Source organism: Parasteatoda tepidariorum, chromosome X2 (genome assembly GCF_043381705.1).
Source record: "Parasteatoda tepidariorum isolate YZ-2023 chromosome X2, CAS_Ptep_4.0, whole genome shotgun sequence".
NCBI lineage: Eukaryota > Metazoa > Arthropoda > Arachnida > Araneae > Theridiidae > Parasteatoda > Parasteatoda tepidariorum.
In genome coordinates, this window is record NC_092215.1 from 46,065,968 (window position 1) to 46,093,868 (window position 27,901).

General features: G+C 27.8%; 1 protein-coding gene across 6 annotated transcripts in view; it reads left to right on the forward strand.

Moving 5' to 3' along the window:
- Nucleotides 1-27,901, forward strand: part of LOC107438138 (serine-rich adhesin for platelets) — a 113,272-nt gene that overhangs the window by 70,667 nt on the left and 14,704 nt on the right. For 4 of the 6 annotated variants that reach the window (XM_071188228.1, XM_016050341.4, XM_071188229.1 and 1 more), the window contains 10 exons: nucleotides 12,314-12,757; nucleotides 14,052-14,132; nucleotides 15,531-15,691; nucleotides 16,744-16,924; nucleotides 18,097-18,489; nucleotides 18,564-18,687; nucleotides 21,297-21,458; nucleotides 21,567-22,768; nucleotides 23,232-23,669; nucleotides 25,612-25,770. In XM_071188228.1, the coding sequence (XP_071044329.1) occupies nucleotides 12,389-12,757; nucleotides 14,052-14,132; nucleotides 15,531-15,691; nucleotides 16,744-16,924; nucleotides 18,097-18,489; nucleotides 18,564-18,687; nucleotides 21,297-21,458; nucleotides 21,567-22,768; nucleotides 23,232-23,669; nucleotides 25,612-25,770 (3,270 nt within the window). In that variant the 5' untranslated portion in view covers nucleotides 12,314-12,388. Of the gene's footprint in view, nucleotides 1-12,313; nucleotides 12,758-14,051; nucleotides 14,151-15,530; nucleotides 15,692-16,743; nucleotides 16,925-18,096; nucleotides 18,490-18,563; nucleotides 18,688-21,296; nucleotides 21,459-21,566; nucleotides 22,769-23,231; nucleotides 23,670-25,611; nucleotides 25,771-27,901 lie in introns of all 6 variants that reach the window. The other 2 variants (XM_016050338.4, XM_016050339.4) reach the window with 1 other exon arrangement.

A 27,901-nucleotide genomic window follows, 5' to 3' on the forward strand; every position in this document is an offset into this window, starting at 1 on the left:
AGTTAAAATTCCCTTTTAAATTATATATATATGTTTAAATTATAAGAAATGAATAATGAAAGCTTTTTTACGTCTGCATCCTACTTACCGTACAGTAAGTATTTCGTTAAGCAAGTAAAGTATAATTTAATTATCTGTCTAGTTTTGTTCCCCAAAACTACGCCACTAGCCATGAAACGCGGTAAATCCTAATTATAAAGAACTTAGAATTTGAAAGGCTTAGTGAAAGAAAATTCCTTATTTTGAAAAATTCAGGGAAAGAGCTCATTTTAATCTTAACAACTTCAACTTCTTTTTTACCTAGTCTTTAAATTTAACAAATCTCAGTGGTATTTTCGGAATGTAAAAAGGTGTTTCAAGTGCATTTGACAACTGACGAGTAACTTAAGCGTCTCTTTTAAAGTAAATTAAAACCCCAAAATTGTTATGACATGAATAGTTTAATTGAAAAATAGGTATTTATAGATTTCGCTTGTAGGAAGTTTGTTAATAAGCAATGAAGAAAATGCATGATCTTTATTTCTTTTCATTAATGATTAAACTCGAAAACTAATTTGCAATTTACTTAAATATGATTTAGAAAAACCATCTGTCACTTATTTCTTAAGTTATGCAACAGAGGCAAAATTCTTTCATTTAGAAATTTAAATTTGGTAATTTTTTAACAAATTGGGATCCGTGATTGATTGTATTTCCAACCAATCACATGGATAATGGAAAGTTTTTTGTTCTATTGTACATCAAAATTCTAATTAAAGGTATAGGAAGAAATAAAAAAACCTTCCTCTGAGTTACCAAGTAAGAAAGTAATTTTTCTCGAAAGCTGCAGCTAAAAATTGATATTCAAAATCATGAATTCCAAGTATATATCAGACTGAGTGTTTACGCAGGGGAGATTTTTATTCATCTTTTTTTTTTATATGAAACTGTCTTTTAACCTATTTAGTCTAACAACATTCTTCCGGAATCCTTTCAGTTGCAGAAAATATTTTAGAGACCAGCGTTTTTCAGTAAATAAAATTATGGTAATAACTGTTCTCAATAAAAGTCGGTGCACTTTCCCAGCTGAGTAAGCATCTTCAACCTATTCACGATTTCAAAATACTATGTTCGTTATTTGCATAATTTAAGAAATATCTCTTAGAAAGCACCTGTAATCTCGCTGTCAAGTTGACATTTTTATTGAAAGCAGCCTGAACACTAAAAAATAGGCTACTTGTTTTTTTTTTTTTAAATTGTTTTCTTTCTCTTAAAAAAAAACTTTCACTCTCACTAGTATGCTGTTATCGTTTGTTGTGGAATACTTTATAGAGTATATTTATCTACCATTGGTACAACCATTATTTATTAACTAACATAAAATTATGTCAAGGTAGTTTTGTTTTAACGGAAACGTGACTAGTTAAAATTGAAATGCCTGCTTTTTGGCAAGATAACTCATTATAATTGTTTATTTTATTGATGGTTAAGTACTCTAATTTTTCTAGCGGCATAAAATTGTTATTTATTATTTTCACCTTATTTTCGAGTCATTGGTAAGGTTTTTTTTTTTTTTTTTTTTTTTTTTTTTTTTTTTTTTTGACTTTTTGCTAATGGGAAAAGTTAGATAAGCGTTTGTTTTCAATTTACGTTGAGTGCTTCTGGTTTGGAAATCGTCGAAACATTCTGTTTTGTTCTCCTTTGGGGGTCATGTCAATTACATTAATTCTCACCCTCGAAAGATTATGTGATTCATAGAAGAAATTCAGGTAAGTTATTTCTTCCAATTCTTTGTTTAAAGGACATTTTGTTTTTGTGATGATTATCAGAGATAAATTTAATGTGGATTACTTTTATTACGTTTCGTTTATTCGGTTAAAATAGAGAGTTTGAACACTAAGTCTGGGTTCTTAATTTGATAGTTTAAACCAAATGAAATTAGAAAAAAGACATAGTTTTAGATAGTTTTTCTCAGACTATTTAGTATATAGGAGAATACTGTTTGTTGTTTGTTACATTTGTGCCTGGTTCTAGCATTTCGAAACAGCTATTTTGTCCAATGTCCACAGTAAAAAATGCATTTAAAAGTTAGTTCTTTCTGGATTCTTGCACTAAGTTCTTTCAATTTTGCTGCTTCTATTTTTACTAACGTATTCAATATTCCTTAGCTGTTTGCGTAATGCGGCTTAAGTCAGTACAGGTTTATAAGATAAACCTTAGCTAATTTGTGCAGCTTGTTAATCATAATTAGCTAAGTTATCATAGTTTTAAAATGTTTGTTCCCTTGCCCAAAAAGCAAAAACGTTATAGCAAGAGTGTTTAACTACTAGAATTATTTTGCTGAAACGGAATAGTACCATAATGTATTGATAATATAAATATTTGAAGTCAAAGCGCAGTGCTTATTTGAAGCAGATAACAGAAATAAATATTCACTTCGTATTAACAACCACTTTCTTCAGAAATGTGTATTTTATTTATAGACTACTTTTTGTGGCTGTGAGTACAAAAGGGTATTCAATAAATATTTTCAGTCTTTTTCCCTGAAAATATTTTAGTTGAGAAGAAAATAATTAAAATTTATTTAGAATTTACTTTATATTAAATTGCCTAATTCTGCTTGGATCTTGGTACTGCACTCTATAACTGTACGTTCATTGCAATAAAATAATCTATAATTTGGTTAAAGATTTGTTAAAGCTTTTTATGTTACACACACATACACAGATATATAGTATAGTATGATATGATATGATATGATAATGTTTATACAAATATTTATATAATAATGTAATGTCGAGCTGACCCACATCCTGATGCTGCACAGACCCACATGCTCAAACAGAATTTTTAATGTCGTGGGCAATATAATTTTCAAACCCTGCTTCAGAGAGATAAAATGTCAAGAGAGAAGAGATAATGCCACCGACAATTTTAATTAAAGTTAAGCGATTATGATTGTTCTGAAATCTACAGTGCAATAGAAAAATCAAAAAAAGAGATTTTTTATCTCATTGTCATTTTTGCCTGATAAGCTACTTGTTCAATTTGTTTTATGAGTTTTTTTTTTTGAAATTCTGCTTTAGCGATAATAGCATTAGCAATAGAAGTTGCCAAAGCACTATTCGCGAAATCTGACGTGGAGCACAGTATGGTTTAAGAGCTATCCTAAGACGACGGTCAAAAAATCCTAAGAAAATCCATAGAACCACGTTATTTCCAGCTACTTTGTTTTAAAAAATTTATTTTCAATATTTACTCTTCGAAAAATTGCAACAAAAATGAGCTAAAATTTACTTATAAAATTAAAAATTAATTTAAAAACATTTTTTTAAAATCAGCAAATTACTATTCTAGATTTACATAATTTTCCACCATAAAAATGCTTTGAAAGGAAAATTTTTTGGCATGTTCCATTAATAAAAGCTTATATAAAACTTTAACAAATAACTCCAATTTGAAGTAAAGCTTTCGTGCAAATGGATCATTAAGCCCCGAGATATCATTAATGTTCTAAACCTGCAATCAAATAGCCTGAAGATCTCTTCTAACTAGTACTTCCCATTAACTTCTCTGTCTTGTATTTTACATTATTCATCATCTTGTTGATTCTCCAAAATGAATTCCTTCGAGTCTTTCAATATAATTGCTTCTCTAGGTTCTGTTATCGCTGATTGATTTCTAATTTACAGATTCGTTGATTTCTAATTTACAAATTCGGTTTAATGGTTTTTATCCACTTTCGAAACTCTTCAGCAAAGGAAAATAATAAAAAAATCTCACACTGTGGAAAAGAAGTTTTAATTTTAAACTATATGCGAACAACATTCAAATGGCTGAAATATATTTTTTAAGAAAAAAAGTATATTAAAATTCACGAATTTGGCGAGCTTTTTCCAAGTTAGACGTGAAAGACATTAAAATCAATAAATAATTCTCAATTTTTGCCAAATAATACAGCGATGCTGTAACTTTTTAAAACTAGATCGCCAACGCTTTGCAAAACTGTGAATTTTTTTAATCTTGATATTTTGCACCTTTTTCATAATAAGCTAAAGGGTGCTGACTAATATGGACAAAATCTGATATAACAATCATAAATAACTATTAAAAAATCGTCACAATTACTAAAATAACACATTATTTGCTAAAAAGAGTTATTTCTTATGTTGACAGAACCTTCGAAGAACAACCAATGTTGAAAAGTATTAGTCTAAAATATTTTCTACATGTTGAAAAATTTCATGGAATTTTTTGGTAGAGAATTATCTGCATTACATTGCGACTATTTTACATCGAATTGCTTGAAATTGGTTACCATAAAACTCAGCTAATTTCGATTTATTATTATATTAGAACATTCAGTGAATTAAAATATTTATTGCACTATTTTAATCGAAACATTTATTTACCATGCGTAATAAATACAATTTTTAAATTTAAAATTGAAAAAAATATTTTCTTTTAATTTATCTTTATATCCGTTATAAAAGGTTCATTAATAATGAAATATTGATTATCAGCCATGTAATTTTTCGCAAAAGGAAATGTATCGCCTATAATTTAAATTATTCACATTTTTTTTTTTTTTTGAAAAAAGATTTTAAAAAGTGTAAAATACGTGGTTGTAAAATATGTGGCTTTTTAAATACTGTTTGGGACGAAACGTACTTTTTCAATTTCCATTCCAAGGTTTCTATCTAATTTTTAGTTTCATGCATACTCTTCTTTTCACAACGAACAAAAAACAATCTTGTTTATATCACGCTACAGTTTCTCAACAAAAAAGATTCGTATATCAGCGTATAAACCATCATGAAAACAGTGGTTACGTTAACAGAAAAGTCATGTTAGTTAAAATTCCCTTTTAAATCAAAAAATAATTTAGAAGAATCCATACAAATTTTTTTTTTTATTTAGAATCAGCGTTAGTTGTGAAAATGTTTATTTCATCAATTAATTTCCATCCAACATTAGTTGTTCATCCGGTGAAAAAGCATTTTTCCTCGTCGTTTATCTGTTGTTAGAGAAAAATTGTTACATAGTAACTTTAAGGTAAAAATGCAGTAGCTGATTTATTTACTTCTTGCGATATAGGTACTATAATAGGTTGCGATATAGTTGTCATGTTATTTAAAAATCCCTTTTAAATCAAAAGATAATTTAGAAGAATTCATAAAAAAAAATTTTTTTTAGAATCAACGTTAGTAGTGAAAATTTTTATTTCATCAATTAATTTCCATCCAACATTAGTTGTTCATCCGATAGTTATCCGGTGAAAAAAAAAAGCATCTTCACCGTTGTAAGAGTTAACATTGTTACATAGAAACATTAAGGTAAAAATGTAGTAACGGATTTATTTACTCCAGGCGATATAGGTACTTAATAGATTCTAGTAAATGTGACAACGTTTGTTACCTTATTTAGGTTATCACTTTACCATTGCTTTTTTTTAACCTAGCCTTGTTACAGATTGACATTTAAATATTAATGCCACTGTCCATTTAAAAGATTGTATAAACATAATTGCTGTCTTTCCCTTTGTGACAAAATATCAAAATAAAAGCTCTCATTGTCTCTTTCTCACCTCAGAACTTCCTGCGGGGCGGCATCACCAGTAACATACATTATTTCTCAAACAATTCTTTTCACTTTCTACAAAAGATTATCCTCTTTTGTGAATAAAAAATGAACGATAGACTAGGTTAAACGTTCACTCTCTGATATACTGCCCTGTTGCCTGCAGTGGCCTGAATACTTTTGCTGAACACTTTCTTTTGTTTGGATCCAACTTTCAGACAAAACCACATTTCGTGATTCAACAGGGGATGGAATAGAACACTTGACTGAATTTAAAAATAAAAAAAATAAGGGTTATAAAAATTAAAAAAAACATTATCGTAGCTGATGTCTTTTATTGGTCCCATTCAAGTGTAAATCTATAATTACATGAAGTGTTGTTATTTTTAATGAACTATTAAATGTCGAATTTTTTTAAGTTCAGTTTTAAAAAATTCTTAATTTCCTGAGGATAGTGCGTAAATGCAACATTTTGTAATAACAAAAATTCTGCCTTTTTAAAATAAATGGTTTTTTAGTCATAAACAAGGTGGTTATTATTAGTTACCACATTTAGTTTTAAAGAATCGCTATCTAGAGATTTTAGATCAGTGTAAAGATATTAATTAGAGATTATGGTGGACATGAACGTTTGAAGCCAACGAAACTAATGATGTTAATGAAATAATTAAGTTATCACTCGTTTTGTAAAAACGACATGATCAATGCCTGAGTTAAAAAGATATTTTTAAAAACTTCGTTTTTTTTTTTTTATTATTATTATTGCTGTACTTTACAAAGAGTATACGAAAATACACCCTTATCTTCTATAAATCATAAGAATTTCAAAAAAATTTTTTTTAAATTTTTGATATAGTTGAAAATATTATGTTCCAATATTATTTTCCTTTTTAATTTATTTTAAATAAAAATGACCATACTCAGCGATGCCAACTTGCTATGGGCAGCGAATAAATACTTTCGAGTGGTAGTTTATTAATTGTGATTCTTGTGTTTAATAAATTCAATTTATTAGGTTTTTATCCACCACTATTTCTAAATAATTCGAAGGCTTATATAATTCGCCACATTGTTAAAGTTCAGTCATGCTAAACCTTTCAAAAAGTAAGCAAAATTAGTCAAATATTTGCAAATTTCAGTTAGCGGTTATTTACTGTTTTTTAAATTAATTTGGCGTGTCCGGAGCAGTTGGCATCTCTGCATGCTTTAAATAGTCTACATCATTTTTTTGGTTTTTTGGTATGGCGATTAGTGCTTTAGAAAACTTCTAAAATTAAATTTCATACATTTCCGTTTTATTATTTTTCATATGAATTGTAAAATGTTTTACAAATTTCAAGCAATTTGATGATGTAAAAAACGTGGGAAAATAATCATGAACAAAGAACTTTAAGTTTCAGCAACACTTGAAGGATTAAAAAAAAGGAAACTTATTTCGCTTTATAATTTAAGTAAAAACGTAACTTTTTCACCATTTCATCGAAAATTCATTGTATTATTTTAAGTTCTACAAACAAAAGCTCTTGATTTTTTGTCTCTCTCTCAACCCTTCACTGCGCGCTTTTGCATAAGTTAGAATTGAATTTTCTTTGATGTCCTTTAAAATTTAAGATTGAAATCTGCATTACGCATTTGTAAAGGTTTTTTTTATAAAAGAATAGACTTATCTGTGCTATGCTGAAGGACATGCTCCGCGTGTAGCTTCATTAGCTAGGTTCTTCCTGCCATTGCGGTAAAATTTAGGTATTATTGCAATTTGAAGCTTATGTCATTTCATTTCTTAGATTTCAGTTTTTATAGGTTTTTTGATGATTTTGTGTTTGTTATTGCAAAGAGTCTATTGTTTACCTTGGATATCAATGAATTTATAACATTGTGCAAAATGACAAAAATGTTTTTCCCCCTCAAAAATTTTTAACATTATTTTTCTGTATTTCTCCCGATTCCTCGACCAATCCTGCATATGAAAATTATTATTATTTTTTCTTTTTTGAGAAGTGTCGAGTTAAGGGTTAAAAAATTACGCGTTGTGTACATAAATCAACTATAAATAAGAGGTTACTAGATTAACACGTTGAATGCCATGAGAGTCACCGGTGACCTGCACTGAGTTTGTTCGTAGCGCCACGGGGGTTACCGGTTACCGGCGAAGTCAAGATTATTAGAAACACATAATTCGAGTAAAATTTTAATGCTTTTAATTCTTTTATATTATTATCGTTACTAAAATGGTTTGAGGAAATTAATAAAATATGGAACACACAAAAATAGTTTTATTTATATACACAGAGATGCCAACTTGCTCCGGACAGCGAATAAATATTTTCAAGTGGTAGTTTATTAATTGTGATTCTTGGTTTAATAAATTCAATTTACTAAATTTTTATCCACCACTATTTCTAAACAATTCGTAGATCTATATAATTTACCACTTTTTCCAGATGTGTCATTTTAAACCTTTTAAAAACTAGCAAAATCTGTCATATTTGCAAATTTAGTTTGTAGTTATTTACAGTTTGGCCAGACGGGCAAGACATGTAAAATTAGCATGGCATTCAACGTGTTAAAAACTCCATTCGCTTCAAATCTATACTAATTGGATATAACAATCCACATGTTTGAAAAGCTCAAAAATAGGCGCTTATAAGATGAGGAACAAAACTAGAAAAACATCCGTAGCCGAGAATGAATGAAAATAAAGATGAAAAATACATATGTCCTAAAGTTATACAGAACTGAATGTTGCATCTTATTTTGAGCCATAATGTGTTTTGTTTTATTTTAAATCATTTTAGACCCCATACAATTTCTTTAATTAAAATATTTAATTCGCATTTATATTGCTCAATGAAATATTTATCCATTTTTTATTTTCTTTAATTTCATTTCAATTTAACATTTCAGTTAATTTGTTTTAAAATACACTTTTGTGTTACGTGATGTGATAAAAAAAACATCACTTTTTCCTCATCTTTCTATTTTTTTCGATAAATCTTTTTTATTTATTTATTTTATAAAAAGAAAATATTTATATTTTGAAAAGTATCAGTTGGGTTTCCTTAAGTTTTGAATAAATTTTTCTATTTAAAAAAATTTAATTTTATGCAACTATATTGTTAAGTTGACTAATGAACTAAAAATTGTGTCTGAAACACAGATGTTTATTTTAAAATTATCACATTAAAAATATTTTTTTCTTTCATAAGATATGTTTTAATTCACTTTACCAATAAAATTAACCCTTAAGTGAGTCATTTTCTCGCATTATTAAGACAAATTTCATTTCAATATAGTATACAATGTTCCAATTAAGTACTTTTTCTTAATTCCGCCTTTCCATTGCGATTATCAATTCCGTATTAATATTAAAATAATTTGAATAAAAATTATTTAAATTAAAATATATAATTTTTTATAAAATGAATTATTATAAATACCCGAATGTCTCTTCATAGTGTTCTTGACTAATAATTTTAAATTTGGGTTAAGTCTAAGAATTTGGGTTAAAGATAGGGTTAAAAATTTGGTTTAAGCATTTATAAAATCTTGCAGGAGAGGGCGCACACTTAAGTCTATGTACGCCACTGGTTCGTATAAAGAACTGTAATGAGATAATGTAATTGCAATTGCCTTGTAGAAAATGATAGTTAATTAAATATTGGCAATTTATTTTTATGAGTAATAAGTAACAGATAACAAATATGAATTAAAAGCGACTACTGATAAAGATCGAATCATAGTTTTGAATTTTAATCCCGAAATTACTTTATAAATGCAATTAAGTAATTCGAAATATGTGCATTTCGTAATTAAAACTAGTATACCATTGTTCAATCAGCTTAATATTAACATAAAATTGTCACGGAGTGTTTGTTATATTGAAATCAAGTTTTTATCTTTCGATCCCCTTTTTTTCTCTCCTCCACTGCCATTAAACGGAGAATATTTGCTTTATGATTGGTCAGAAATAGTTTTATCGAACTTAACTTCTAAGTCAAACTATCATGCTGGTCACGTGACAAGAAACATTCATAACGTTACTGTTGAATCAGGAAGCAATATATTTTCTGAATAAATCGAGGGAAAACAGCAGATCGTATTTTGTTTCCGTTGTAAAAGGATCTTTTTATCTTTCCACTGAACAGACTTAGGAGCTTTTTCTAACAATTTATTGTACTAGTGTCGCCATCTCTCAATTATGTTTCAAACAAATTTATCGATGTTGAAAAATTTAATAACTGGAGGTTTCGACTAAATTTATTGTAATAATTATAAGTAAATTATTTAATTTTAAAAAATGCGCTTTCATTTTATCTCTTTTTTAACCAAATAAAATGTCTCCAAAAGCCTAAAAAAGCTTTTGTTAAAAGGGAATACTATTGAAATAGCATGAAATAAACAATAACATTATGTAAAATTGTTATTCATAATTTCAGTGGTCATTTTCCTTACATTAAATATAAAATAAACAGTATGTTTTTCTGTTGAATTTGAGACAGAATTAATTTTTATTGTGCTACTAATTGTTGCAATTTTCAAATAAGTAATAGAAAAATTCTTATGGTTTCAATAACAAATATTTGAACTATTCTTGCAAATATTTTGTTTCTTAATTGCTCAGATTTTTTAGAAAATATTGAATTTTCAATAATACATATTTCCAGCTTTTCTACTTTTTAGTAGGATATTTATTCATCTACAAACAAAAATTTCTTTGATAATTTACTAAGAAACTGCATTCTTTTTCAAAGAAACTTTAAAGAAAAAATATACAAAAAGGTTTCCAGAGTCATAATATCCAAAGCTAAAAATTTTTCAGGTAAAACAAGAAAAAAAAATTTGAATTGCTTGTAGCTAGTTAGATATTTTATTTTTTTTTCTTGCTAAAAAATTAGCTTTGCACACTGTTTTAACTACACACCTTCCACAAACAACTAATTTTATTTAACCCTTTCGCGACGCAAAGCGCGAAAGCGCGCTTACCGCTGAGGCCGGCAGTCTCTCTAGCGTGTGTCTCCCCAGGGCCGGAGGGCTTTTTGATGTTAAGCCTAATTCCATGAAATTACCGATATATCAGCGCGTTGTTTAATATTGTTCTGTAGAGTATTTAAGTGACATATGCTTTATATATATTTCTATGGATACTTTATTTACTTAAGTTATTTCTTGTTTAAATGTAATATAAATATTAATAAGTTTAAATATTTTGCATAATTTCCTCTATTTACAGCTCAGTTAAAAATTTTCGACGCTTCGACATTCTAACGGTAAAAAGAAAAAAAATTCAAGCCTACAAGATCTAATTATCCACTAAAAACTAATCCGAAAATCAGAAGTAGCGAGAGATAAAAAAAACTCCCTTACTTACTGTAAATAAATATCACGTGCTAATTTAAAGAGCCCTCATAAAACATTCCCCCCCTCCGCTCCTTCCCCTAAAAACCACGTGAATGTACTTTCATCTTGAGTAGAAGGTCAAATCTACATGTATCTGAAACCATATGGACATACAATGCCATCTTTTGGAAGAAATTTCATTTTTTAAAACGTTCCGAAACGCTGGCACAAATAAGTGACGGTCGGGGGTGAACGAGAAAACTCTCTGACACGCGGGTGTGTCGGCCGGGAAGTGAGCGCGTTTCTTGCTGTCACATATATGTGACAGTCGGCTCGAAAGGGTTAAACAAAATGTTTCATGTTTTTTTTTATATTTAATATATTTTTAACTTTTATGTACTAATAACTTTTTTTTATAAATCTTTCAATTTATAAAAAGCTTGCAACCAATGCATGTTTTGAGGACATTGTTCTTTTATCCTTTATCTTTCTGAGGTATAGTAGTCATTTGCCTTCATATGTTGAATGTTTTTAATTTGCAATAATATTATCTTTACATGAAGGATATCATAATAAGCTATAACAACTTATTATGATAAAACTTCATTTCAATAGGAAGAAATTTTATCATAAAACTTTTTATTTTACACTTCCATATCTCTCCAATATTTTTTGTTTATAAATTATTAATTATTTGTGAAAGTTTAAGTTTTTATATAAAAATTGCTATCAAAAAATTTAAATTTCATAAATTTGTTCTGCCAAATTAAATAATCTAACATTATGAGTTTAGTTATCTACATTTTATAATATTCGTAGTAATTTTGTTCATAAAATTAATGGGATGTGAAGCTTAAACTTTCTCTTTAAAGTAGGTCATTAAATTTAGTATAATCATGTTTTTGAAGGATTAGGCTAACTCTTCAATGTGAAATAAGAACATCTCTGCGATTTCCAGATTATAGAAATCAATATCTGAAAGAAGTCCCTTAGATATCAATATTATTTGCTGGATATATCAATAGTAAGTCACATAAATCAGTCAGATGTCTCTGGGATATACAGCAGATGTCACAATATCCAAATATCTGTTGAACATCACATAATTGTGACCCCTGGATTTCTGATAAATATTACATGGATATTTAGTTATCTTGAAGATCTGTTAGATTTCAGAATATTCAGCTTTTTTGTATAAATGATTAGTCAAAGATGTTTGGGGGAATTTGTGACTGTGTGGATAGTAGCTTTGTAATCCAAAATAAACAGGATTAAGCTTTAGCATTAATCCAAAATAAACAGGATCATGCTTTAGCATTTGTTAATATTTATTTTTGTATTTGAAAACACTCTCCATATATACTTTATTTATAATGAATAAATTCATAATTTAAAATCTAATTTTTGTTTTCTTTAGATGACTTAACAAGTGGTTTTCAATGGATGATAAGAAGGGTTTGAAGGGTTCTAGATTTTATTTCCTGGGTTAAAAATGCCTGGCAGTACTGCACTGTTTCAGTCTGATCAAGATGAAGAAACAAAGAAAAGTGAACATCTAGCTTCAAATAAGCAGCCTCCTCCTGTAGTCCCTCGTAGAGCAACTGTGACCCTGCAGTCTTGGCAATCTGTAACACCTACAAGTGAAAGTTATGGAGATAACAAACATGCTCGCTCCTCCTCTATGGACAGTCTTGAAAGCAGCGGCAGTAGTAGTTCTGGCGGAGGTTATGGTATTTCAAATAATCTCTGTAATGAACCAAAAATGGGTGAATACATTCCCACTAGGCTTGCCACAAAAGCACCTAAACCACCCTCTAATCCCCTACAATTTGTAAAGGTTCAGTCTCCATTATATAAAAAGGTTTGTATTTTAAATAGATTTTATTTGACTAAGCAACATTTATTTATATCTTTATTTTATCACTGCTATAGAACATCTGGTTCATAAAGCACATGATATAGAATACTGCAGCTCACAAGTATAGCTCTAATCTACCAGCTGAGAGGACTGTGCCTTATCATGAAAAAAGTGCATTTTTTTGCTACTAATTTTTTCTTCTTCATATTTTAAAAAGTTTTTTCTAACTTAAGAAGTAAGCTATTGTAATTATATTGCCTATCATAATAATGCAATTTCCATTTTATTTGTTAATTTGACAATCATTCTGAAACCTCACAAAAGATAATTAAAACTAAATGTTTTTAAAAAAATTATGGAGTCCCTAGTAACCTAAAACTCCTTGAATTAACATTGTTTCAAATACTACTAGAATAACGTTTAATTCTTTTGCTTTCAGTGTAATTAAATTTGTTGGACATCCAGCTATTTATCTTTATTTTCCTTCTCAAATATGCTGTATATATAAATGTTAGAAGAAAAAAAAGTTATCTGTTCTTTAAGTGTCAGTTAACATTTTCTGGGTAATATTATGGGTAAAGTACTTAAACTCTTATTGTTTTAGATTTCAAGTTATGTTAATTATTTTTATAACTAGATTATCAAACTACAGCTTCGCATTGCTATAACTAAACTCTATAACTTACTGTATGTTTAATCTGTTATTAGGGTTGAAATTACAGAACTCTTAAAATAAGACAAAACATTAATTTAAAACATTAATTTATTTCAAAACAGGTGTCTTAAACTGGATTATCTTATTTTGGTACAATACCAACGGTATGTTAGAAGCCTTTTTATTTAGTCACTTGTTGTTGCTTGTTGTGTACATTTAGTAAAACCGCAAAATGTCATGTGGCATTAGCCTTTCTTTACCCTGGGTGAAAAAAATTCTATAGTATGATTAGTTAAAAATAACTCAAACCAGATATGTTTTTTAAGAGTTCCTTTAATGCTTTAATGTTAAAATTTTTGTTTTTTCATTTGATGAATATTTTTTATAACTATGCATTAAATTAACATTATTATGTTGGTTTACTTAACTGTAATGCAAATTTTATTACAAGTTTGTTTATCTGTCAAAAATTAAATTTTTAATCTATTTTGAATTCTCATGCTTTATTTGGTTTTATAGTTATGTATTAAATTTACACATAATTCTTAATTGTGTTCTCAACCATAACTTTGTTAGTTGCTTACATTGACAGTTAATATGCACATAAATAAGTTTAAGTAATATTTCTTATCTTTTTTTCAGGCTGAACTGCAAATAAAGCTAACTAAAGAAGTAAAGATTTGTAGAGAGGCTCTAAAAGAAGGAGAAGAGGAATGGCAATCAGTTAGTATATTACAAAAGGTTTTTAAAATATTATTATAACTTTTTGATTGAAAAATGAGAAATAACAATTGCATTTTTATTGGCTTAACCCTTTGCTTACGGTGTACCATATTCTACCATCATATGTGGTCCACATGTTGCACCAACCGTAAAGAAAAGGTTAAATCACTCAATAATGGCAGAGTATGATGGTAAAGTTTGTGGGTTAGAAAATTGCTTTAAATGTACACAATTCTAATGTCGGGATATGTTGTATTTATAAAAAATATCAATTTTTATATCTTCTATAACAATTTTATTTCTCATTGGTTGTTTTTTTATATTATATAAAGAGCCATGATCATAAAATCCATCTAATATTTTCTAGTTCTTCAAAATAATAAGTTGTTATGAATAAAAGATTAAGTAAAAGTTCTAGTATAATTCAGATTAATATGAGAATGTTTGAGCTATGATGACTTAATGGTTAAAGGCACTGAGCTATTATTGTTAGGAACTGGGGTTTGAACCTCAATGGCAACTTAAATCCTATTCAACTTCAGATCAATGAGTACCAACTTGTATACAATAAGTGAAGGTTACTTTTGTGCAGTGCTGGTGGTATTTTTCCAATCATCATGCTGTTGGTCAAAAATTTTTGAAGCTTTAACTTCCATAAGCCATGCAGGAATGTTTTTTTTTTTTTTTGTAGAATGGTTAATCTGAATAAATTGAGATGAATTTATTAAATTTACTGTTTTGAATGAGTGATTACCCTACTACATTATCTGTACTACAATTATTTCATCATATCAACTTACATTTCTGGCTTGTGCTTATAAATAATTGGCTCTTATAGCAACTGAAGTTATTAGATTAAAAGTCGGTTACTAGTTTTAAATATGAATTTTTATTTTGTAAATTTTACATGAGCTGCAGTTATCACTCTAACAGTAAACCTAAACTTATAAGTTATTACTGTGAAAAAAATTTTAAATGGAATTTATAAATTATTAAACTGCTTTAAATAGGCAAATATTGCTTTCTAAACTTTTTTCTGAATTTTTCTTTAAATTTTTCGCAACCAATTATTTGAAAATTCTGGTCTTCTTCAGTATCACATACTTTTAATACAGTTTCTGCATTATAAGTTTTATTCCATGTGGAAATACTCATTATCTAAATGGCGATGGGTTATACTTATTACAAAGTATGAATAAACCTAGACAACATAAATAAAGCATAAATAAATAATTTTGTACTAATTCATTTGTGCTATTATTTTATATTTACTTGTGCTTTATTTGCCTTATCTAGTTTTATTCATTATTATCATATGGCTAAAAAAAATTTTACTTTTTTCAAACTATTGTACCCAAATAATATGTACCAGAATATAATTTCTTTTCTGAATTTTAGAATCTGGATAACTGGAAATCTCGAAGGCGAAAGGTTACTGAAAGGGTTATACAGAGAGCTGAAGAAATGCGACAAATTGAAGCAGATGAACAGCTCAAACAAGAACAGAACCTTATGCAGCAGAGAAGAATCAAAAAATTTTCTGAAATGGTTGAAGGAAGGTAAATTAAAAAATATTTTATGTTTCAAAAAAAAATTTGCTTTTTGGTTTTATTTTCTTATGTAAAGGAGAAAAAGAACGGTAAAAAAACAGTAATTAAATTATAGTACAAATAATTATTGATTAAAGTAGCAATTTGAAATTATCAGAAATGGATAAGTTTGTTTTATATGGTTTGCATTGCACTGTGAAGTCACAACATCACGACCCTCTACCTAACACAACATTAAAAATCTGCTCTTAATTTCAGTGGCTTAGGTTAGCAAGCTTTTCCATCACACATAAACAAAATCTAAATGTTTTCTTCAGAATTTCCAGGAGCATTTAACTTTTTTTATGGCGTGTTAGGAAGAATCTGATAAAAGATTTTTACCAAGAACAGCTGTTAGAAATATAGTCATCAATATAGTTAGAAATATAGTATGTTTAAAATGAAACAATCTGCTTTATCTATTAATTGTTCACAATTTGACCATTGATTAAAACAAAAACTGATACAAATTTAACAGTTAATATTATCGTGAAAAATAAGTTGGGCAGTCTTATCCCATCGGCTCTTGAAGATCAAATATAATTCCCACTTGGATATTTTGGACACCTTTTGAGCTGATTTCAAAAATGTGAGGACTATAATAATATAAGGCTCTACACTGTGTTTGTATATGATATTTGATAGGGAAAGTCCTCAATATTTATGTGACGGTGCACATAGATTGCTTTTTTTTATGGTTTTTTGATTGAAAGCTTAAGATTTATGTTATCATTTAAACCTTGGAGTTGTAGATATATAAATACTTCTAGAAAATATTTATAAGTAAAAGTTGAAAACAGGGTGTGTAGTTATGTTACTTGATATAGGCTTTTAGATATAGGTCCCTTTTGCATCTGATCAATAGTACTAAAATAATATTTCATATTTATTAAAAAAAACAATATAGTAACAAAAATAAAAAAAAATTCTTATAAATATTTTTCAATTGAAAAATTTTTTTTTCTTAAAAATCCAGTTTTTGATCATTTATATATTCTTATATTTCTTTTCAAAATTTGTAGATCTGCTCGAAGTTACAGTCTTGATTTGTATATTGGTCAAGGTGACGATAGTGGTTTAGGTGGAACTCCAGAGCCTGATGATGTAATAGATAGTCAGTGCTCTATCCTGCGATCAGATACAAGTGAAGGAATGACATCTGAAGCTGAGAGCATTGACAGTGATTCACATAGATCAGATAAAGTATGCTTATCAAAAATTATGTTGAAGTATCTATATTTTAAGTTATTTTTAAATTAAAATGAGCTTATTATTCCAGATTTCTGTATATAAATAAGGTATGATTATAATGAAAATTAAAATTCAATTTTAAAAACAAGATCAATGCTACCAAAAAATATCTTAACTTGTTCCATCCAAAAGCACCTGAAATACCGTATCAGGCAGATTTCTGAGGCAGACTGCTGGAATCATCCTTAGAGTCATAGAAGTAGAGTGGCTTCTGAGGAACTCTCTGTGATATTGAAGATTATTTATTAAATTTTGTTGTAAGACTGGCTACTACTTTTTCTTAGTGTTCAGTTGGTTATTCTGATTTCTCTTACCTACCAACAATTGATATTAGTTGTTTCTTTTTATAACATTTGAATAATGAATTAAAATAAAGATTTTTATTATATAGTCTTTGCAATAATTATAATGCATAAATGATTTAGAAACTTCAATTTTCTTTGAATTAATTGTCTAACAATTGATTCTGTGAGTTAATTGAAGAGAAGTTGTAAATGACTGATAAAGGGAATTCTAGAAACTTTTTGTGGGCTAAATTCTAAAAGAGGGAAGCATGCAAACAAAACAATACTTGAGTTTATTACAAAAGTGTTTTTTTTTTTTGTAATTTTTTTTTAAAATTATTAAATGAGTTCTTTTTTATTACATAAAATTATTTTTTAACGTAAAATATAAAAGTTTTATGGAAGCTGAAGTGAGGCACTCAAAGTAATGGGACTAATATTAAGGTATGTTGAAAACACTGTTTATTTTTATGATAAAATTGGAGTTAGCGCTTATTTTATATGGAATATTAAGTACTATATTCATTTTTCTAGAGAAAAACTTCATGTAAGTAAAATATAAACAGTTTCCTATTTGTACTGTTATAAGTCTTATTAACATGTGGAGAAATAGGATATAATTCTAAATTCTGTTCCAAAAATTGGTAGGTTGTGCTCATGTAGAAATATTGTGTTTATGATTCTCCCATTTTGTATTTTATTTTGTTATATTAAATTTGTTGTGCTACCAAAAGAGTATCTTCAATGAACCGTTTTAAGCATAAGCATGTCAAAATCTTTACTGATATTCTTTTTTTTTTGTTTAAAAATAGTTAACCTTATACCTTATTATTTTATCAGGTTTTGGAAAAGGAGCCTCCAGTTGTACCTAAAAAACCTCTTTCATGGCTCAAGAGAAATGTTTTTAATCATTGCAACAAGCCACAGTCACCAACTGAAAGTTCTTTAGCTGATATTAGTGATAAAGGCTACGACAATAACTCTTCCACTGAACAATCTGATGCTGAAGGTCATGTTTGTGATAGTGAAACTATATCTTCTGAAGAAGATATTTGTTTTGTCGATACTCATAAGATTGAATCAGATCATGAAAATGCAGATGATCATAATGTTGAGGAATATGTCCCAGAGAATGATATTCTGGAAACAATGGAAAATGACAAAAGCAGTTCAAACTCTCAATCTGCTATGGAATGTTGTGATGCAAAATCTACATTTGATCTTCAGACTAAGGTAAAATTTAACATTTAGTTTATTGAAATATTTTCTTTTCATACTTTATTTTAAATTTCATTTAACTTATTTAGGTGTGCAATCAAACTCGTTCATTCAAGTTGTGTATTAAACCTGGGGACAATAAAGGTTTTGGGTTCAGCATTAAAGGAGGCAAAGATCTAAGCTGTACACCTTGTATAGACAGTGTTTTACAGGGTACGTTTATTTCAATTTTATTTATGCCTTGAAAATATGTAGACAAAATAATGGAAACACTTCTATACGAATACATTTTTTCATATTTCTCAAGAAATTCTTAAATAATTATTTTATAACTTTAGAATTGTTCAAATCATGTGATTTCTCATACTTATCAATAAAGTTTTAAGCTTTTAGAGGTTTGAGAAACCGACAATAAATTAAAAACCAAAAATAGTGCATTTGAACATCTTATGCCAAAAAATCTAGCAACAAATTTTTTAACTGGTAATAATTATTTTAGTTATTATATGCAATAATTGGGCATAATTCCGTAAATCTAGCTTTAATATTTATGTAATGGACATTTTTATAAAAGACTGATTTTTTTTTGTCTTTTTTGCTATAAATGTAAACCTATTCAATAAAATTAAACAACCAATTTAAAATTAAATACAAAAATACTGCTTTAAAATTTGTTTAAAACTGTGCAAGGTATAAGTAATTAAGTTAGTTATTTTATACTGTGTTTGCGTGGGAAAAGTTTAAAATTTTTATTTTTTAATTTGTAGAGAACCTTTGGTTTTGACACAATATTAAGAGGCCAAAACAACAATGATTAGCATTAAATATTGCTAGAACAATTGTTATAATACAAAAAAATTATTCAAATTGTTAAATAAAGTACCGTGAACCAGGGCGAGTCTACCCATTTTTTCAGTTTGTCAACTTTCAAGTGGTCAAACTTTTGTAAATATTAAAGAAAAAAGGTTTTTAATAAGTGTTTCGGAATCGCTATTTATCCCTCTTTAAAGCTGTGAAATCGATTTTAGAAAATATTAACAGTTACGCTGTTACTGTATATTTTTATAGAACTGCTGACAAATCTCTCGTATGGGGCGAGTCTACCCATTCTACTAAAATGAATGTTAACATTGTAAATAATCAAATTTTACTATTAAATTGTTATTTTAGTTACTATATAGGATATTTATGAAGTAAAATTCATAACTTTATTATATATTCCATTTTTTTATTCATAAAATAACACAAATTGAGTATTTGATCGATTATCACATTTTGATCACAGTTTTGTTTTTATAATCATTAACATTATAAAATAACATTTTTTTCTGATTATTGTTGATAAAAATAAATTAAAATTAATATAAATTTACAATTAAATAATTAATAAATAATAATAATTAAAGATTATTAACAAAATCGAAATTCAAACATTGGGAATCATGAAAAATCCTTTTCCCATTCTTTTGGGAGGTAATAATAATTTATAAATAATAATTTATTTAACTTGCATTAAATAAAAAAAGTTAATTTTGTAATATAAAAATTGAAAAAATAGGTAAAATAAACATATTTTATATTTACATTTATATTTAACCTATAAATTTTCTTATTAATGATAAATTTATCAATGCAGAATTAAAATAATATACTCAAATTCATTTAAAATGACTTAATTTTAATATAAACAAAGTTCTAAATTATATTATTATGCTTTATTAAAATTAAATACGAATGGATAGACTTGCCCCGTGAATTCTGGCTTTTTGTTTACAACAGCAAAACTTACATTCTTTTTGTTTTTTTTTCATATAAAATTAATGTAATCTTAGTCTTAGATAAGTCTATCAATTAACCAAAGTGAAAATAGTAATAATAATATTATACTTACGGAGCACCAACTAAAAGTTTGCTGATTTTCAATACAAATCTCTCAAAAGACGTTTGAACAGGTCGGTTAAAAAGACACCAAATAAATAAAAACGGATGAAACTACTGCAGCGCCATCTTCATTAGAGTCTGAACTAAGTCCTCCGTCGGTAAAAAAATTTTTATTTGCGATTTAAAAGAGTGAAAATTAAATAAAACTAAAATGGGTAGACTCGCCTCTGGATGGGTAGACTCGCCCCGGTTTACGGTAACTAAAAATATTTTTAAATTTGCTTTCTTAAACATTACACAATTATTTCAAAATAAATATTAAAAGATCATTTTTCAAGAATGTTTTTATAATCCTAATATACATTGTTATTATTTACTGTCATATTTAAATACAGTCAATTTTGTTTCTTTTCAATAAAGCACAGCAAAATAAATAATAGCCATCTATGTATTTAAACTTCCTATTTTACTTTATTTTTATGAAGAAAATATTAACACTAATTATTAACCTATGCAATAGCTTTCTATCATATTATTTACATGGTTTAATGAATAAAGAATTGCCAGAAAGCTAAGCATTTTCTCAGTGGGATTGCACAAGCTTACAGGCAGGAAATTATAAAAAATATGCAAATCTGGCAATAAAACGCTTATTATTCCATATCTGTTGCTAATTTTTATTTATTTCATTGATTAAGTAATGATGTCCTATTTTGAGAAGTAGTTCTAATTAGCAAAATTTTCGAGAAAAATAGAATCAGTCATTTTATTTAAAGTTCATATAAAGAAAATTCTCTTGTTGTATAGATTTAATACTGTTTTACAGTGCTTCCCAACTGTTGCAATAATTATTTTTTGTAAGACTTATGATATGCAATGTTTTAAATTTTATTTACAGATTTTCATACTTAAATTTAAAACCATTATCATTAATTATCTAGATGGCCCAGCTTACTTAATTGGATTGAAAGATGGAGACGAAATAGTTTCTTTGAATGGGGAACTTGCTTGCGCATATAGTCATGCTTCTCTTTTATTCACAATCAAGCAAGCTGTGCATACAGGAGTTCTTGATTTGGAAATTTCTAGAGTTACTTCAAAGGGTAAATTATTTTAAGATTCTTTGTTATATTTGATTCTTTCAGTGGGAATTGATCACTGAACAATTCAATTTATCCATCAAGCTTATTTAAATTTAATTTGTCTTCTAGATTTCACAAAAGGGAAAGTACAGAATAAGCCTGCAAATAAATCCTCATTTGCTGAAAAACTTGCAAAGTTTAGCTCTGGTGTCAATTCGAACTCTGACACTTCCCATACATCAGTAAAGACAGATGTCAAAGAATCATTAGTTTTGAGACGACGATCAGCCTTTGAAAATGGAAAGTCAGAAAAGGTTATTCAACGTAGGGCTTCTTGTTTGTTAGAAGAAACTTCAAATTTAAAGAGAGATAGTATTGAAAAAAGATTTTCTGCTGATTTTTCTTCTCAATCTCTTCAGAAAAATGGAGTTGCCAAAAAAGATCCTCCTCCACCTGTCCCTGTCAAACCTAAACTTAGACCAAAACAGTTAACTAAATCTCAAACTATAGATGATTCTGAATGTGATAGTTTGTCTCAAATAGACAACTTTGGTGCCAATGATACTACTCATCTTCCTTTAGAACCTGTAAATAATGAACAATTCAATTATGTTAACCCGATTTCATTTCCTGATACATTGCAAGTTGAGGAAACTGAGAACTTTGAACAAAAGAAAGCAAAAGCATTTCATTCACCAACTTCTGTTAACAATTCTTGTTTTTCAGAACTATCATCTGTCAATAACAATATCACAGTATTAAATATCACAAGTCAACCACATAAAATTGTGCATCAATTGAGTCTTAATATAGAAGAAAAAAATGCAGTTGAAAATATACAGGACTCGTGTGCTGATTTGGAAGACATAAGTAAAAGAATAAGTTCAGATGTTGAAACATTTAAGGATAAAGTAGTTTTAGTAAATGAAACTCTAGTTGAAAGAGATTTATCTCCAATTTACACCACTGCCATTGAAGTGTCTTTTCAAAATGTAAATAATAGTAATACAAGTGATTGTATGGAATTTACTCCCACACCGTTTGCTCAGGATATACCAAGTAGTAATAATGATGTAGACTCTGAAACAAATAAACTTGATGATATTTATGTAAGTGCCTGTAATCCAGCATGTAAAGATATAGAAAGTATAAATATATGCAGTACTGTACTTGAATCTTTAAATTTGGAATCTAAAGAAGAAAATATTAATGAACTTGCACCACCTGATTTTGAAAACCCACCTGTCAATACCAATGCAGATAATGTAGTTGCTGAAGATAATCCTTCACCATTGTGCTTATCATTAGAGAAAACTGATGATGATGATGGGGTAAGTAGAACATAAATTTATTTATGTACCTAATAGAGATTTTTTGTAAGTATGTAACATATTTAGTTTTTGAGTAAATGAAGATAAAGGAAATTTGCATTCTTTTTTTTTTAATAAATTCAATTTTTATATATTTGTACTTGATATAACATGATACTTCTTACTTTTTAATTTATTATTAGATTGACAACAATTTTTAAAAAGAAAACGCATGCTAGCAAAAATTTGTACTGCTTACTTAACCTTATATAGTTTTTAAATTGCTAATTTAAAATTTTGTAAAAATCTTCTTTACAACAGGTTGCTCTTAAACTATAAAAAATGTATAATTACTTTTGTCATTTTAATTGACTATATAGAAGAAAAAATTAATGACCTAATTTATTTTGATAATTGAAATTGCTTGCATTAGTTTTAGATAAATGTGTTTTTGAAGTATTTAATTTTGTATAAAACATTATAGGTGTCAGCAAGTACAACTACATCATCAGATACTCCTGATACTGAAACTGTTATTGAAACTCTTCCATCAAACCTATCTCCACTGCCAAATGATGAGTCAAATGGTGAGGAAACAACTAATCATTTGAACAATTATGAAGAAGAAGAAACTATTAGAGATGAGTCAGAGAAAGAAACTGCTGATTTAAATTGTACTGCAACTGATAATGTCAATGCAGTACATCTTAGCTCATGTACAGAACTCCAAAGAAATAACATTGATGAACCTGATTTTAGTGCTAATCTTGATTTTGCTTTGTCAGATGATGCTTTCATTGATGAGGAAGAATATCGTAGAGAGTTGGATGAAAGCTTAGATCAAATTACTTCTCTTGATGTTATTGATGAGATTGAACAAAGATTAATGCAACAGTTAGAACATCAAGATGATAATTTTGAGGTATGTCTGCGAACAAATTATTTTATTTTTCATTTATTAAAGCAAGTTGGAATTACTTGCATTACATATTCTGTTGTTTATATCAATCCATCAAGTTTACTTACAAGTTTACCAAGTATTCTATAATGCTTTTGGTTAAGAAAGTGTTAAACGAAAAAATTAGTTAGAGGTAAAATGTATTAACTTCCAATTTTTTAATAATATTCACTGTACAATGTCTAAATGTTTGACCAATTAATTTCCTCTATTAATGTTTTAAATTTACCTTGTATTGTTTTGTTACTACATTGCACAACAATGTTATAAAATAGTTAAACTAGTCTCCTAAATGTAATTAGGGTAAATGTATTATTTCTATATCAAACTTTATTTTCAAAATTATTGCATGGCCATAGTATATTTTTGTTTCAATATTAAAAAAGTGCAATTTTTCTAATTTTTGTGAAGCATGTGTATTATGATCAGCATTTGATTGAAATAAATACAAAGTTAATGATTGAAAAAAAATATGGGGAAGAAAAAACATATTCAATAAGGATCTGGGTAATTTTTACTTACATTACATTAGAAAATTATGAATTTGGTAGATTTCATCAACATTAGGCAATATTTATTGCAAAAGAATTTTCCAAAAAATGCATTAAAACACATAATTTTCATGCTAGAACTCCTTACAACAATAGGATTCCAATAACGGAATTCTTGAAATTATATACGTGTACTGTATCATAAAAGTTTAAGTAGATTTTATTAATGCATTTATAAGATATTATAATTTCTCTCTAATTTAAACTAAATCATATGACATTTCATATTACCATTCTCCTAATTTTCTTACCATTATTTTAAATTTCTTTTCTGCGTAGCTAAAAATAACTCTGGAAATGCTGATGTGGTAAATACATAATATAAATAAATGAGAAGCTTGCTATAATGTGCTTTTTGGCCTATATTATGGGAATACTATTTCAAAAATTTCCCTTTAACAGGCATTTGAATCTATGCTATTCAATTGACATTGTGAAAAGAAGCTTTTCAATTAATCTGATTTTATATTGCTTATCTGTATTCAAATTTTATTACTTTATGTTAATGTGATTATGTATAAAAATTCTTTTTATCAAATTGAGATGTAAGTAAAAAATTGATTTCATTTGAAAAATTTTTTTTTAAATTTCTGAAAAAAGCTCAGTGTATTTCATGTTGAGTTCTAACCAAACTGTTGTAGATATGATTAAATATACAGCTTCAAATGTATTTTGTCACACCTAAAAGTTTGAACTTTGATTTTGATATGATTTAGTTTTTGATAGTAAATGGTTTTTAAAAGTCTAGTTCCCAGTATCTTTCTTGACCAGCAGCATTAGCACTAAACTAATTGTTTATTTCAAAAAAATTTCTCTATGGCTGGTGTGTGCAAGTTGATGTCCATACACAGACTTAGTGCTTGTAGACAAAAATAGTGCTATTTAAAAATTTTACTTAACCCACTGGCGGTTTAGCAAAAGGGCAGAATTGGGAGACTGTTTCTCCCTTTAACATTTCTCTATCTAAGTACATGAAATAACCAGTTTTGCTATGTGGAAAAAAATGCAGGTTAAAATACAACTTTTTACGGACAGATCCGTAAGTGGGTAAACCATGTTAACTGGATTTTTATAATACAACAAAGTTAATTCGGTTTTGGATACTAAAAAATCTTGTTCTTTTTCTCATAGACTGTTCTATAGAATATGTACTAAAAGCTTTATTCTTCTAAAATCACTTCCCATATGCTATGAATTATTCTTAGTTGTTATCCTTAAATACTTAAGACTATAATTAGGTTTAAAAGTAAGGTCCAAAGACAAGGTAGCAGATAAAACCATAAGAAAATAAAGTCTGATTATCAAAAAATTATTTTTTCTTTTTTTCCTTTCTAACATATTCAAAACTGTTTCAGGATATTAATGATGGTTTGGAATTAGCAAGTGAAATAAATCAAGATTGGATTTATTATTCTGAAGCAGATTTATTAGATGATTTAACACCAAAAAATCGTGAACCTCCAAGAGAGCCTCCTCCACCTCCTCCAGTTGAACCAGAAATAGTCACTGAGGAGGTAACTAACCAAACTTGTTAGACGAAAGTTATCACTGTAAATTTTGTCATAAGATTTTATTTTAATATGGCAGCAGTTCTGTTAGTTTCAGCAATTGGTAAGGTAACTTTATTCTGAATTTCACATGAACTTCAAAATAAGTGACTCATACCGCTTTAGCTTATTTCTTTTTGGTCTGAAGAATGTAAGGAAAACAATGCTAAATGCTGCTAGCTTTATAATTGCTATAGTATCTTTTAGAAATATTCAATATGAATAAATATGCAATCGTTATAAATTATTGGTTAGCGGGAAAAAATTCCCAGATAAAGATTTTTTGTGCTATTTGTCTCAGATACAAATTATAACCTTTTTTAAAAATTGACCATTATTTGAAAATTGAAATTAGGTTTTTTATGTTGGGCATTGTTTTTTACAAAAAGTCAATGATGAGTCAGTTGAAGCATTAGATGTAGAAAGTCATGATTCAGGATGGATAAATAAAGATAGGAAAATAAATAAAAATAATTTTGATAGTAGTTTTTACTTGATGGTTTGTAGTCCCTAATTATTATTGGTTCCAAAAATTCATTGTTATTTGTGCATTAATTTATCAATCAAATTAAAATTCAAGCTACAAATTCTGTGGTATTCATTACTCTGTCATGATAATTTTTAATCATTTATGTTTAAATACAGCACAATAAAAGGTTTAGCTTTAAAATTAGAGGCTAATTCTTCTGGATTAGAAAGATTTTCAATTGCTTCCATTTTCTCCAGACGAGTGTTTAACTTTCCCTTTGTGGTCTTGAATTTTTCATGAGAGCTTGATATACTAATATTTAGCATATTACATTAATTGCACAAAGCAAATTTTAGTCACCTAATCCGGCATTTCAATTTCCTTTTTCCAATTTGAAAGGGTTAACTAAATAATTTGAATTTTTATAAATTGTCTAATAAAAAGCATACAAGTACAGTAAAATAAAAAAAAATGGGAGAAAATATTTTTAAGTGTGAATTTTAACATGTTCCATTTCTAGAACATTGGTTTTTGGCAGGAGCTTTATTGATGGTAGTTACTTTTGCTTCAGCTACGTTCCAGTGCTTATCTTTGTTTGAAACAAAATGGTATTCATTTAGAAGACCATGAAAATATAAAATATCAGTTCAGAAAATATATTAACTATTTAAACTTTTATAGAGCATAAATTGGTTACTCAATATATTCTGGAAATTCTCCAGGAATAGTAAATATATCAAAAAGAGCATAATTCATGCATTCATGACATTTTTACAAAATTACTTCCAGCTTTTCTAATTCAGTTGATTCATCGAATTTCCCTTTCATATTCGATTTTATAATTGGGCATTAAGTTTTTTGTTTTTAATTTGTGCTTTGTTCTAGGATTTGATATCTTCTCCAATATTACTTTTAAAAACAATATTTTACAGAGTTAGAGTAGCATAACAGGTCTAGATCGTTTTCTTCTATGTTTTTTATATAAATTAAAATGCTTGGCTCATCTGGCTGACAATATCTAGATCTTCCAAATCTGAATCAGAAAATTTGTCTAACAAGGCCCTTGTTTGTTGTATCATTATGCATCACTCAGACATGGGGATAAGAGAAAGAAAAATTTGTAAATGAAGCAAAAAAAAAAAAGGACACACTTTTCTTAAATTCATTCTGTAATAACAAATTTATCTCCAAAGTAAAATAAATTACAGGATTCTGGAAAGAAAAATTATCAATAGCAGGAATTTATACAATACCATTTCTGAGAACACATTAAAAAGCCCTCAGATGATAAATTTTATTTTTATCATTGTCAAATAACTCAGACAAGTATTACAGCCCTTAAAAGCCTTATCAGAAAGATCTTCTACAAAATAGAAAACCACTGAGTATTAGGGAGGTTAAATCTTGCTACTTGCTAAGTATTACGTCTTTGCTATTCTGTTTGCTATCAGACGCCTGCAAATTCCTGTCAAGAGAAGTTGAACCTAAACATGGTCATCAAGCCTTTTTCCATTCAAACATTATTTACATATCCTGAATAAGTCTCATAATACCAATTGAATGAAATGCACAGAACTTAACCCAATGCATCTCTTGGAATTTAAAAATAGAATGCTTGAAACACCAATA